This window comes from Ctenopharyngodon idella, chromosome 15 (genome assembly GCF_019924925.1).
Source record: "Ctenopharyngodon idella isolate HZGC_01 chromosome 15, HZGC01, whole genome shotgun sequence".
Classification (NCBI taxonomy): domain Eukaryota; kingdom Metazoa; phylum Chordata; class Actinopteri; order Cypriniformes; family Xenocyprididae; genus Ctenopharyngodon; species Ctenopharyngodon idella.
In genome coordinates this window covers 2,743,043-2,757,500 of record NC_067234.1, presented here as the reverse complement: position 1 = coordinate 2,757,500, position 14,458 = coordinate 2,743,043, and the positions used below count along the sequence as shown (strand labels likewise).

The 14,458-nt window shown below is 37.2% G+C and overlaps 1 protein-coding gene across 3 annotated transcripts in view; it reads left to right on the top strand.

Annotated features, from left to right (window-relative positions):
* st14 (ST14 transmembrane serine protease matriptase) overlaps positions 1 to 14,458 on the top strand; it is a 48,449-nt gene that overhangs the window by 21,209 nt on the left and 12,782 nt on the right. For 2 of the 3 annotated variants that reach the window (XM_051861559.1, XM_051861557.1), the window contains exons 2-9: positions 1 to 88; positions 447 to 610; positions 6,380 to 6,450; positions 7,445 to 7,617; positions 8,228 to 8,263; positions 12,157 to 12,385; positions 13,464 to 13,600; positions 13,807 to 13,910. The exon at positions 1 to 88 is cut by the window's left edge and continues 60 nt beyond it. In XM_051861559.1, coding sequence (XP_051717519.1) covers positions 1 to 88; positions 447 to 610; positions 6,380 to 6,450; positions 7,445 to 7,617; positions 8,228 to 8,263; positions 12,157 to 12,385; positions 13,464 to 13,600; positions 13,807 to 13,910 — 1,002 coding nt within the window. The remainder of the gene's footprint in view (positions 89 to 446; positions 611 to 6,379; positions 6,451 to 7,444; positions 7,618 to 8,227; positions 8,264 to 12,156; positions 12,386 to 13,463; positions 13,601 to 13,806; positions 13,911 to 14,458) is intronic. The other variant, XM_051861558.1, reaches the window with a different exon arrangement.

The window sequence follows — 14,458 nt, the reverse complement described above, 5'->3', positions numbered from 1 at the left end:
TCACGAAAGACGAGCATTGCCGTGGGGGTCGTCGTTTCCCTGCTGGTAGTGGCTGCAGTGGTCGGATTTCTCGTGTGGCTTTTTGTTGGTAAACAGCTTCAACAATTGTCTCTAGCAAACTTGCTCTTAAATCAAGAAGGTTGCACACCTATACTACTGTTCAAATGTTTTGGGTCTCTTATATGGTCAACCTTTATCAAAAACTTTATCATGAACTGATCTGATGTATCTATTTTTATAGTAAAAACAAAACAAAACAAAAAAACACTGCATTTATTTGAAATGGAAATCTTTTGTAACATTATAAATGTCTTTACTATCACTTTTGATCAATTTAATTCGTCCTTGCTGAGTATTTCTTTTAAAAAAAAAAAATTGAACCCAAACATTTGAATGGTAGTGTACAATTCTACTATTTTAATTAATAACATCTTTCCCTCTCTCAGTCAGGAGCAAAGAATTAGAGTTAGAATCCACATCTAAACAATACAGCCCATCCACGCTGGTTTACAGCGGACAAATTAAGCTTCTCAAACCGGAGTACAGCCCAGTATATGAGAACCCTGAAAGTACAGAATTCAAACAAGTGGCAAAGGACCTGGAAGAAATTGTGAGTGTTTTTGTTGTTCTCAGACTTTCCTCCGCTGACAGTGTTTATGAGTGTTCTGGGAACTTTGACTTCCTTTTGAGATCCTTTATTCTAAATTCGAAAGATCAGTTGTTTTCTGTCCTCTTCACAATGAGCACTAGAGATTCACTGTATCATCTGTATTTTGAGTTTTGTTTTGTGATGGTTCTTCATGAGTCTCTTGTTTGTCCTGAGCAGTTAAACTGAGCTCTGTTCTTCAGAAAAAATCTCCAGGTCCTGCAGATTCTTCAGTTTTCCAGCATTTTTTGCATATTTGAACCCTTTACAGCAGTGACTGAATGATTTTGAGATCTGTCTTTTCACACTGAGGACAACTGAGGGACTCAAACACAACTAATAAAAAAGGTTCAAACATTCACTGATGCTCCAGAAAAAAACATGATGCATTAATAGATGGGGGGTGAAAACATTTGGAATTTGAAGATCAAGGTAAATTGTATTTAATTTGTCTTCCGGGAAACATGCAAGTATTTTCTGTTGCTTCCGAAGGGCAGTACTAAATGAAAAAAAAATGATATGATATAAAAGAAATGATTTCAAGCGAAATAAGAAAAATTTGGACCTCTTCATCCTGTTCAAAAGTTTTCACCCCCCGACTCTTAATGCATCATGCTTCCTTCTGAAGCATCATTGAATGTTTGAACCTTTTTTAATAGTTGTGTTTGAGTCCCTCACTTGTCCTCCATGTGAAAAGATGAATCTCAACATCATTCAGTCACTGTTGTAAAGGGTTCAAATATGCAAAAGATGCTGGAAAACTGAAGAATTTTTGGGACCTGGAGATTTTTTTCTGAAGAACAGAGCTCAGTTTAACTGCTCAGGACAAACAAGGGACTCATGAACAACCATCACACAACATAAAAAAACAGTCGTAGATCATCCAGGTAACCACACACAGTATTAAGAATCAGTGGTTCACAAACTTTTGAACTGGGTCATTTTAAAAAATTCAGCTATTTTTTTTGTCTTATGGATTATATCTTTTATGTAAAATATCTTACTCAGGACAGTACTAAATAAAAAATAACATGCATTTTGTATGATCTCTCTTATTTTGTTAAAATTTTGCACGTTTTCACATATTCTGCAAGTGGTTCACATACTTTTTCTTGCCACTGTGTGTATATGTATGTATATGTGTGTATATATATATATATATATATATATATAATCAGTACATAGACTTTTATAGCTTAAGTACGGTAATTGAAGTCTTTAAGTGCCTTTATACTGCAAAGATGCCATGATGCATAATCTAAAGTGGCATAGATGCCACAACAAAGGGCATTTACACATTGTTGGGATGCAATATATCACAAGCTTGATATTTTGCATTTATGCACCTAGCTAACAGAAAAGAACCTGCCTCTGATACAGTGGGTAAATATGTCTTTATGCTCATGGCAGTGAGTGGCAACCTGTTGTTGTTTTCTGTCGTGGTGTATTTATTTTCAAAGACTCATGACACAGTTACTGATTATTTTCTGACAAAGCAGTCAGTATGTTGCATGTGTGATCATTAATTTCTGACTCAACACTCAACAGGCAGGGTCGTATAGTGTTTTTCTAGCATTATATATACAGTGCTGCTTGAAAGTTTGTGAACCCCTTGCAGAATCTGCAAATTATTTTAACAAAATAAGAGGGATCATACAAAATGCATGTTATTTTTTATTTAGTACTGTCCTGAATAAGATGTTTTAGGGCTGGGCGATATGGCAAAAAAGTCATATCTCGGTATTTTTTGGCTAAATGGCGATATTCGGTATATATCTTGGTATTCTCTACATTATTGTATTTGGATTTAGAAAAAAAATAATCTGTATTTACTTTTTAAAAATCTTAATTTAACATCCTGCCTAATGTTGTCCTACAAACAGAGTTTATATTAATACAAATATAGTGAATGTAACCATGTAGTCTGGCACACTAATAGGCCTACAGTATGTGCAAAAAAGAGAAAGTTACTTTACATTTTAACATTGTAACATTACAATCTAAAAATAAAAATAATGCTTTTTTAAAGCAGAAGTTATTCACTAGTCTAAAAATTAAAATAAAAACAAAAGCACAGACTAATTAGCAATATATATACAGGTGCTGGTCATATAATTAGAATATCATCAAAAAGTTGATTTATTTCACTAATTCCATTCAAAAAGTGAAACTTGTATATTATATTCATTCATTACACACAGACTGATATATTTCAAATGTTTATTTCTTTTAATTTTGATGATTATAACTGACAACTAAGGAAAATCCCAAATTCAGCATCTCAGAAAATTAGAATATTACTTAAGACCAATACAAAGAAAGGATTTTTAGAAATCTTGGCCAACTGAAAAGTATGAACATGAAAAGTATGAGCATGTACAGCACTCAATACTTAGTTGGGGCTCTTTTTGCCTGAATTACTGCAGCAATGCGGCGTGGCATGGAGTCGATCAGTCCGTGGCACTGCTCAGGTGTTATAAGAGCCCAGGTTGCTCTGATAGTGGCCTTCAGCTCTTCTGCATTGTTGGGTCTGGCATATCGCATCTTCCTCTTCACAATACCCCATAGATTTTCTATGGGGTTAAGGTCAGGCGAGTTTGCTGGCCAATTAAGAACAGGGATACCACGGTCCTTAAACCAGGTACTGGTAGCTTTGGCACTGTGTGCAGGTGCCAAGTCCTGTTGGAAAATGAAATCTGCATCTCCATAAAGTTGGTCAGCAGCAGGAAGCATGAAGTGCTCTAAAACTTCCTGGTATACGGCTGTGTTGACCTTGGACCTCAGAAAACACAGTGGACCAGCACCAGCAGATGACATGGCACCCCAAACCATCACTGACTGTCAAAACTTTACACTGGACCTCAAACAACATGGATTGTGTGCCTCTCCTCTCTTCCTCCAGACTCTGGGACCCTGATTTCCAAAGGAAATGCAAAATTTACTTTCATCAGAGAACATAACTTTGGACCACTCAGCAGCAGTCCAGTCCTTTTTGTCTTTAGCCTAGGCGAGACGCTTCTGACGCTGTCTGTTGTTCAAGAGTTGCTTGACACAAGGAATGCGACAGCTGAAACCCATGTCTTGCATACGTCTGTGCGTAGTGGTTCTTGAAGCACTGACTCCAGCTGCAGTCCACTCTTTGTGAATCTCCCCCACATTTTTGAATGGGTTTTGTTTCACAATCCTCTCCAGGGTGCGGTTATCCCTATTGCTTGTACACTTTTTTTCTACCACATCTTTTCCTTCCCTTCGCCTCTCTAATAATGTGCTTGGACACAGAGCTCTGTGAACAGCCAGCCTCTTTTGCAATGACTTGCCCTCCTTGTGCAAGGTGTCAATGGTCGTCTTTTGGACAACTGTCAAGTCAGCAGTCTTCCCCATGATTGTGTAGCCTACAGAACTAGACTGATTTTTAGACCATTTAAAGGCCTTTGCAGGTGTTTTGAGTTAATTAGCTGATTAGAGTGTGGCACCAGGTGTCTTCAATATTGAACCTTTTCACAACATTCTAATTTTCTGAGATACTGAATTTGGGATTTTCCTTAATTGTCAGTTATAATCATCAAAATTAAAAGAAATAAACATTTGAAATATATCAGTCTGTGTGTAATGAATGAATATAATATACAAGTTTCACTTTTTGAAAGGAATTAGTGAAATAAATCAACTTTTTGATGATATTCTAATTATATGACCAGCACCTGTATGTATGTATATATATATATATATATATATATGTTACTGCTATCATAAAAATACACTTACTTGTAGGTTTAAAATTCTACATATGGCACATTTATTGTTCAACAACAAACATTTGATCAAAATGTATATTTTAGTCAGAATTATGGCGATCCCATTCTATTGAGCTCTGTCTGTTTGGCGCAAATGCGCGCGGCGGCGCTCATTCACGGAAGTCTATGAAGTTTAGAAGAGAATGAGATTCGCTAGCAGAAGGCTCGTCCACTCCTGACAGCAAAATCGCCATATTTGTATGACTTTCTAACATTTACAGATGGAGAATATACCTGTAAAATGTAAGTTATGCGCTTAGGAAAACACCACATCACAAAAGCATTAAACAGCGCAAATATCTGTCAGCACATGAATCTGTCCGAGCATCTGACGGGGCAAGCCGCTTTAAGCGATAGGCCTACGTGTTAACTTTTATCTTAATCTAACGAGTTATTTTTAAAGCCCTTAATATTAAGCATGTCTCATGTTTAAGACAAACTGTATTATGCATTTCCCCCGCAGCAGTACTCTGCGTCGTCCACCGCTGTTTTTCAGATGCGCTCGTATAAAACTACTGTATACCGATATAAATGGTATCTCCTCATTCCGTATCGTATATTAAAAATATATCGGTATATCGTACAAACTCGATATACCGCCCAGCCCTAAGATGTTTTACATAAAAGATGTTCCACAAGACCAAAAAAATAGCTGAATTTATAAAAATGGACCCGTTCAAAAGTCTACATACCCTTGATTCTTAATACTGTGTGTTACCTGGATGATCCACAGCTGTTTTTATTTTATTTTTTGTTTTGTGATGGTTGTTCTTGAGTCCCTTGTTTGTCCTGAGCAGTTAAACTCCTCAGTGTTCTTCAGGAAATGTATGATTTTGAGATCCATCTTTTCACACTGAGGACAACTGAGGGACTCAAACATAATTATTACAAACGGTTCAAACATTCACTGATGCTCCAGAAGGAAACACTTTAAAATGAAAATTACCCCATGATTTACTCACCCTCAAGCCATCTAGGTGTATATGACTTTCTTCTTTCTGACGAATACAAGTTATATTAATAAATATCCTGACACGTCCAAGCTTTACAATGGCTGTTTGAAGCCGAAAATTGCATCTATCCATCATAAGCGTACTCCACACGGCTCTGGGGGGTTAATAAAGGCCTTCTGAAGCGAAGCGTTGGGTAAGAAAAATATCCATATTTAACACATTGTAAAGTAAAATAACTAGCTTCCGCTAGACTGCCTTCCATATTCAACTTACAAAAAAAAAAAAAAAAAAAAAACATAACTGACGTCATATCAGTTACGCTTGTTTCGTAAGTTGAATACAGAAGGCGTAGGACGTAGCAAAAGCGTTTTGAACTGCGAGAGGTGTTACATTTTCTTCCTAAGTTGAATACGGAAGGTGGTCTGGCGGAAATCTAGTTGTTTTACTTTATAACGTGTTAAATATGGATATTTTTCTTACACAAACGCATCGCTTCGCTTCAGAAGGCCTTTATTAACCACCCAGAGCCATGTGGAGTACGTTTATGGTGGATGGATGCTCTTTTTTGAGTTTCAAATAGGCGGTTTTCGTGCACTGCCATTGTAAAGCTTGGGAGCATCATGGTGATTATTAATATATCTCCGATTGTATTCGTCTGAAAGAAGAAAGTCATATACTCCTAGGATGCCTTGAGGGTGAGTAAATCATGGGGTAATTTTCATTTTAAATTGAACTAATCCTTTAAGAACTTTGGGCAGTTTAACTGCTCAGGACAATCAAGGGACTCATGAACAACAACAAAATGAATAAATAAACATTTCCTTCTGGAATGATTGTATTTTGAAAAGGGCTATACAAATAAATGTCAATTATATTGAAATTGAATTGCAAATATGTCACATGTTGTACTTTTACTGTCTATCATTGGCCATTTATATCTTACAATAATAATTATGATAAACCATAATCTACTGTTTCATTTTCAGATGAACGATACATTCACCAGAGATCCTTTACTTTCCAAATACTATACCAAGTCTGTCATCACTGCCTTCAGGTACAGCTGAGCCAACGACCCCTGATCTAGATAAAGCGAAATTTATAGCACACTCTCTAAATCTAATAGTTTTTAAATTAAAGAATAGATCATTCTTTATGTCTTGATTTTAATGCCTAGTGGTTTCGCTGATAGAGATAAATTACAAGTCTCATAGAATCTGGGTTAAAAAAAAATCACCCTAATAGAATACAAATTATTAATTTCCAGTTGAAATATTACAGTTGCTCATGCTCACAGTTAGGGACCATAAAAACAGGGCAAAAATCCATTACACTGAATTAGAGTATCATACACTCTAAAAATGCTGGGTTAAAAACAGCCCAAATTGGGTTGAAAATGGACAAATCCAGCAATTGGGTCGTTTTAACTCAGTGGTTGGGTTAAATGTTTTATTTAACTCAACTGTTGTTTAAAAATTACTATATGACTGGCTTAAAATGAACCCAAAATAGGTTGGAAATGAAAAATCAGACACATAATTACTAGAGGCAACAATAATCAAAAGATGAACATTTATTAATAAGCAATTTAATAAATGTTTATTGTTAAATTTGTATTCATTAAACTTATTAATACATGTTAATTTATTTAACTTGTTCATGTTAATTTCCAACATACTTTGGGTTCATTTTAAGCAAGCAATACAGTAATTTTTAAACAATAATTGAGTTAAATAAAACTACCCAGCAGGTTAGGCAAACATTTAACCCAAACGCTGGGTTAAAACAACCCAGTTGCTGGGTTTGTCCATTTTCAACTCAACTTGGGTTGTTTTTAACCCAGTATTTTTTTTAGAGTGTAGATAATGGGCTTTTTTCACCCAGAACACCCTAGCAACAGCGTAGCAACATCCTTAAAACCATAAACAAATACCTTAGCAGCTGCATAGAAACACCCTGACAACAGCCTAGCTTTTTGCATGGGCAAGTACCACAAAAATCTAGTTGTTTTTACTTTCATTCAATAATATGTCAGTATCATGCATCTGCAGTGAAGGAACCTTAGCGTATCATTGGTCTCAGTTTGACGTTCCTGAGATGGACATGGAGATCGTCCCAGAGCTGACAGAGCAGCGTGTGATCGAAGCTCTGCAGAAGAGCATCCGACAGGAGGGCAAACGGTTCGGGAGCGTCGCAGTCGCTTCCAGCGACATCACTGCTTCATGTAAGATGATTGCTAATTATAAAGAAAGAGCATATTTGCTCCACATAGTCACAATGCACTAATTAAGGTTAATAAAGGAAGATTAAATTGAAAATGGTTGTGGAAAACTACATTATGACTGTAGCAAACATGTATATAAATGAACTCGAGGGGAAAAAAACAATGATAAAAAAAAAATGTATGCCCCTTTTGTATGAAATATGTATGAAATGGCCCCTTTAGGAGTGCCGATGCTTTTTAATAACTTTTTAGATAACAGTAGGGACTTGCCTCCAATGTGCGGCTCAATGCAACAGAGTAATTCTCTGTTTCTGCAAAAAAAAAAAAAAAAAAAACTGTTACTGTCTGTCCTTCTCCAGTCCCCATTTGCATTATATACACGAGAGCAGCAGGCCTGAGTGACACCTCAGTGCCCTGCTTAAAATGATATCTCTGTACGGAGACTCATGTCGCTGTAGTGAGGTGAGAGACTGGTATTTGTGAACGTCGAGTCAAGGTGAGGGTTGGAGGAGGAAGAACAGAATGTCTGACAGGCCTGTGGAAAATGGAAGGAAAGAAGACTGAAAAAAGTACAGCATGCATCATTTTCTCACTCTCTCTCTCTTTGCAGCCACAGACCCTCGGATGGCCAGGGACCCCAGATCCAGTGAGTAAAGTGTGTCCCATTTCAGTCACCGCTGCACTGTAATTTTCCACCTGGGTTGCCGTGCTCTCTCCTGTCACTCACTGAAAAATGCCTGCCCGCCTCCATCTCACGCTCGCTCTGTCTCTCACTCGCTTTCCCTTCCACTTACCTTGCTGTGCACAACAGCACAAGATCTCAAAAACCTGTTTTTCAACCACAGAGAGCAAATGTACAGCTCTTCAACAGCACCTTTGTACAAATGCCTAAATTATCTGTATTAAACTGCAATTGCATGGGAAATTCTTATGGCTTTATAGTCAACATTAAAAAAAACAGACCCATTTACTTCAATTAAAGGCTGGCCCACACTAAAAGATTTTTAAAATCTTATCAGATTTTCAAAATGTAGAGACCACAAACATGACGATAAAAAAATCATATAGAGTGTGGATTGCCACGATTTGACCAAGACAGCACATTACACACCAGATTCCTGACTGTGAACACAAGAAATCTTGCAAAATCACTCGCGGTCAAACGTGACATGGTGGACGACAGGCAAGAATAAATGGCCATAATAGTGTTTGGACTGCTTTTTACAAAAATATGAAGGTTTGGATGAAGTCGTGTTATGCTTCCGTCTTCCGTCAGCTCAATTTCTGATTGGGTATCATTTCATTCCATGTGACAATCAGATTGCATGCACGTTTGTCCTCGGGGTTCCCCACACAAAACAGGATTTCTGATCGTAAATATTCAACATGTTGAATATCAGATTCAATTACTCTAAACACACATCACCATCAGAACCATCAAGATAATCAGGACTTGTGGAAGGGGAGAATTGGGCCCAAAATTGCCCCGATTATCTTGTAATGTGTGGGTGCCTTAAATGTTTGTTGTCTTTCCTCAAAATGTTAAAGCATGCTTTGTCGACTTCCTTATTTTAAATCGGGGATTTCCTAAATTTTTGTCAGACAAACCCTTTGACCTAAAATATTTACTTTGAGTACACTCTGAGATTTAAAATGTCAATAATTTAACTACACAGTCGCATGATCATCGTTCTCTCGGTTATTGGTCACATAACATGCAGGTATTGTTTTATAAAAAAAATATAAATAAATAGTGAAATTCTTATTAATTTTAATTTGACATTTGTATGGTTTAATTTGTTTTGCTTAAAGGTACACAATGTAACTTGCATTTTGCAGATCATTGTTTTGGTTATGCGTAGGGTTTAATATGGATTTGGCTCACCCTTTGCAGCTATAACAGCCTCAACTCTTCTGGGAAGGCTTTCCACAAGGTTTAGGAGTGTGTTTATGGGAATTTTTGACCATTCTTCTAGAAGCGCATTTGTGAGGTCAGGCAGTGATATTGGCTCGCAGTCTCCGCTCTAATTCATCCCAAAGGTGTTCTATCGGGTTGAGGTCAGGACACTGTGCAGGCCAGTCAAGTTCCTCCACACCAAACTCGCTCATCCATGTCTTTATGGACCTTGCTTTGTGCACTGGTGCACTGTCATGTTGGAACAGGAAGGGGCCATCCCCAAACTGTTCCCACAAGGTTGGGAGCATGAAATCGTCCAAAATGTCTTGGTATGCTGAAGCATTAAGTGTTCATTTCACTGGAACTAAGGGGCCAAGCCCAACCCCTGAAAAACAACCCCACACCATAATTCCCCCCTCCACCAAACTTTACACTTGGCACAATGCAGCTCCTCAGCATGCGCTGACCCCGCTCTGTGATTTTACGTGGCCTACCACTTCGTGGCTGAGTTGCTGTTGTTCCCAATTGCTTCCACTTTATGATACCACTAACAGTTGACTGTGGAATATTTAGTAGTGAGGAAATTTCACAAATGGACTTATTGCACAGGTGGCAACCTATCACGGTACCACACTTGAATTCCCTGAGCTCCTGAGAGCGACCCATTCTTTCACAAATGTTTGTAGAAGCAGTCTGCATGCCTAGGTGCTTGATTTTATACACCTGTGGCCATGGAAGTGATTGGAACACCTGAATTCAATGATTTGGAGGGTTGTTCCAATACTTTCAGCAATATAGTGTATAATCAGTTTAGATGGAAAGGATCTCAAGCTGACTAGCTGAAGACCTTACTGTAGCTTTATCCATTAATAGACACAGTATTTCCTTGAAAATAAATTCCAGCACAGCGCTGCCATAACCATAATGAAATGACCCTTCACAATAGATAATGCTTTACAATGAACTCTGTTACAGAGAAACATATGCCAATTTGTCTGTTTAATAAAATACCTTAATCACCTGTTGAGTAATAAAAGCGCCATCTCTGCATCGCTTTTACATTTCAAATCTCTCAGTTCTCACCATCTCTGAAAAGCCAAGCCAATGTTGGTTGTTGTTTTAATACGAGCTCTGTTGCGTTCTCTTTTTGCCAGCAGACTCTCCTCTGTTGTGTTTTTTTTTTTTTTTTTCTGTTTTTTTTGTTGATTCCCTGAAGGTTTGAGATTTAGCTGCTCCATTTCAACCTTTCTCACTTGTTAACAACTAACCTCTGCCATTTCCACAACATACACGCATCAAGGTAGGCGGCGCAACATTTCTCTGTTTACGGATATGATGAGACATGCATGAGCGAGTAAAATTTCCAGTGAAAAGCATCCCGACAGGTTCCAAATATAAACACTTATAATAGGCTTACCATAGTGACAAAACACGTTTTGGAAGAAGGATTGGTGATTTATTGACTCATTATTCAAATTTTGTTAATTTTGAACAAAAGTTACATAGTGTAACATCAACTCATGAACCTCTGCGAGTTTGGGAAGCTCTGTTCTTAGTAATGCAGCATTTCTTTAGTCTTGTGAAGTTATTGCAGTAATGTTGCTTAACCTTTAATGTAATGTTGTTTTAATATTAATATGAAAGGTTATTTCGATAATAAACAATGGTAGAATAAAATAAAAAAAAAATCAATTTCATTTTGACTTTAAAGTTCAATCAGTGGTCTCTCCAGTGGAGAAAAACAGAAGTAGATTTACATATAAAGTTTAAATAAAAACATGTTTCGATTCGTCTAGTTACTTGCTGCAGTGAGATTTGACGTTAAAGATGTGCCGGAGTACTTGGAAGTGACAAAAATAATTAACAGCAACACAATGATTTCAGAACATTCAATTTTTATTCTGTGGTTATGGTGGCATTGTGGGTGTTACTTTGTGGTCTGTTTGGTTAGAGTTGGGACGTTACACAGTGATTGATCAAATATGCCTCTATTTAGTTTTGCAACAGCCAATTTCTATGATCCGATCAAGAATCCAGAATCCAAATCCAGATAGCTCTTTCCACAAATGAAAAAAAAAAAAAAAAAGATAATTGATGAAGATAGCAAAGAGTCAGTCATGACAACAGAGAGAAAAATACACAAATATTCCCTTGAAAGAATGTATAAAAATGACATGATTAAAAGGTTACGTTTACTTCATTATGATTGCTTGATATTGATATTTATATTTCTGCTAAGCTTATACCCCTCTGTTCCTAAGCAGATAAGATGTTAATGTTAATGCATGCAACTGTTCATAAGACATGTTAGTTTTAGCGTGTACAATTTTCTCCATCATCAAGAGGCTGTTACTACTGCACTCTTGACCTTCTCCTCAATATTCTAGAACTGTCACTGTGTATTTCCACATATCTCTTCATATGCAAGTATGAGTTTTTTATATTGAGTTTGAGTTTTTTTTATATTAAGAACACAAATTCAATTTCCATAAAAAAAAAAAAAATTGCATTGTGGGATCTGTTAATTTAGGCAAATATAAGTACACAAACACTCATCTGAAGTATCTCTCGAGCTAGTTTGAATGTAGATACCAACATGCAGTAAGATCAGATCTTTCTACTTTTCCTGTTTCTGTTGTCAGAGAAATGCTTTTACAGTCTTATGGCTGAAACTACCAGCAAAGAATTCATGTCTCCTGAACATCCTAAGAACTACCCAGCTAATTCCCGATGCCAGTGGCAGATTCGTGCTCCTAAAGGCTATGCCATTATTGTCAAATTCGGGACCTTCCACATTGAGGATGATTGTGCCAATGACTATGTGGCCATCTTTGACTCTCTCAGTCCTGACAGCACTTACGCCATCACAAAGTGAGTATATGCTACTTTCACACCTCAGATTTGACTTCCTATCATAACATATACCAAAACATATTATCAGTGTTTTAAACAGTGCTGCAGCTGTTTAATATTTTTTGAGAAAAGCATTTTTTTTTTTAATTCTTTGAGAATAGAATGTTCAAAAGAATTTACTGTCACTTTGGTCCATTTAATTCGTCCTTACTGAATAAAAGTAAAGGTGTATAGGATAAATAGCACTATCTTCTAAACGTCAAGGGCGAAGCCCCCTCATTGCTCAGCACCGGTTACAGGACTTTTCAATTCAGTTTCATTTTTCATGGTTGGCCTTAGGCTTCTAGCTGAAGATTGGCTTGTTAAGACCCCTCTCTAGCACCTCTCAGATACATGCCAAGTTTTAGTCACCTAATCACTGGGTGAAGACAGTCTTTGGTATAGGAGCACTTGTTTTTCTTTTATTTTCTTGGTTTATTTATGCTATGTAACAAATCACCCGAAGTGTATACCATAGGTCGCAAACTGTATCTCGAAGCCAGTAGGCTCTGAACATAATTCTCAGAACACTGCTCAGCCTCTGCCCAGTTTCCAAGGTGACACAGAGTTTCTGTGCATCACAGCCATACAGCTCTTAATAAAGTTTTTACGCCCCAGGTGTCTCTCTCTCTCTCTCTCTCCCTCCCTCTCTTTTTCTCTGTAGTAAGGCTGCTAAACTGGTTATAGCCATTTGACTTTGTTTGTCATGTAGTTTCACAAGAGATTGCATCTCTCTAATTGAAGTTTGCAACCTTTATTTGATTGAGTGAGGTACAAAGTTTAGACATCTTTGACTGAATTTATGATCTTAAAGATTTCTCATAAAATAATTCTTTAGTCCATATTTTAAAGGTCACATCTGTCATCTACAGGCCTGTATACTCCTAAACGCTACAAAATGCACTTGCAGCACATATTTATGTTATATCGTCTTTCATTTTAGAAACAAACATACTGATAATACACTCTTCATGGGTTATAATCAACAACTAATATACAATAATAAAATGCTTTTCTATACAGTTGTCACTAACACTCTTGCATCTTTCTATCACAGACAGTGTGGACTTCGCCCTCCTACAAATCCTCTTGAGGTTGTTTCTTCTGGTAACATCATGCTTGTCAACCTGGTCACAGATGAGACCCGGAGACCAGGATTCAAAGCGGTTTACACTGCCATTCCTGCTACGACTGGTAAAACTTGTAATCGTTCCGTACAAATGCTTTAGCATTTTATAAAGTCATCATCTATTTCAGATTAAGTCTTTGTAAACACTTGCAGTATCTGACTTAAAGCAGCCTTGAATCTCGAAAAAGAATGTTGAATTGACTAGAAAGTGTTTCATGTTGGTTTCATAATAACTTTTTCCCATTTGTTTTCCCCCCATATTAATTTCTAGCAGGGAGCTGTGGAAAACAACTGACTGCTTCCACAGGAAACTTCACCTCTCCTCATTTTCCCAGTTTCTACCCTCCTTTGGTGGACTGCAACTGGAACATCAATGTAAGCCTCACAACTTTTCTTTGTTTACCAACAGATACCCCTTTTCCATCGACATGGTTCAGGTGCAGTTTTCCGGCCTGTGTCCGTTCTCGGACTATTCCACGCATTTTCACTGCAGAAAAGGGGGTTCCAGGCTGGAAAGATCTTTTGAACTCTGGCCCTAAAAACTCGCTGGTCTTTAACGGAGATGGGGAGTGTGGGGCAGAGAAATGCAATGTGATAATGTTGCACTATATAGAGTGCAACAGTGCCCGCCCCTTTTTTTCAGCAGTGCTCATTTCAGAAGTAATTTTTCCCATAGGGATTTTAAAATAGTCTTTGTTAAAGAGTTATAAGCCATGTACCAAGCCAATCAGCTACGAGGTGAATCACAACACTACCAACGTTGATTTTTGAAAATCAGACAAAAAAGACAAAGTTACAAGACTGTGTACTTAACAGCTTTACTGAGGAAAAGAACTACAATCCCATGAAGCATTGCGAAGAGCATAATCGAATTAAGAAATATAAAACTAATCATTTACAAATGTTGATTATATGTATAAAAA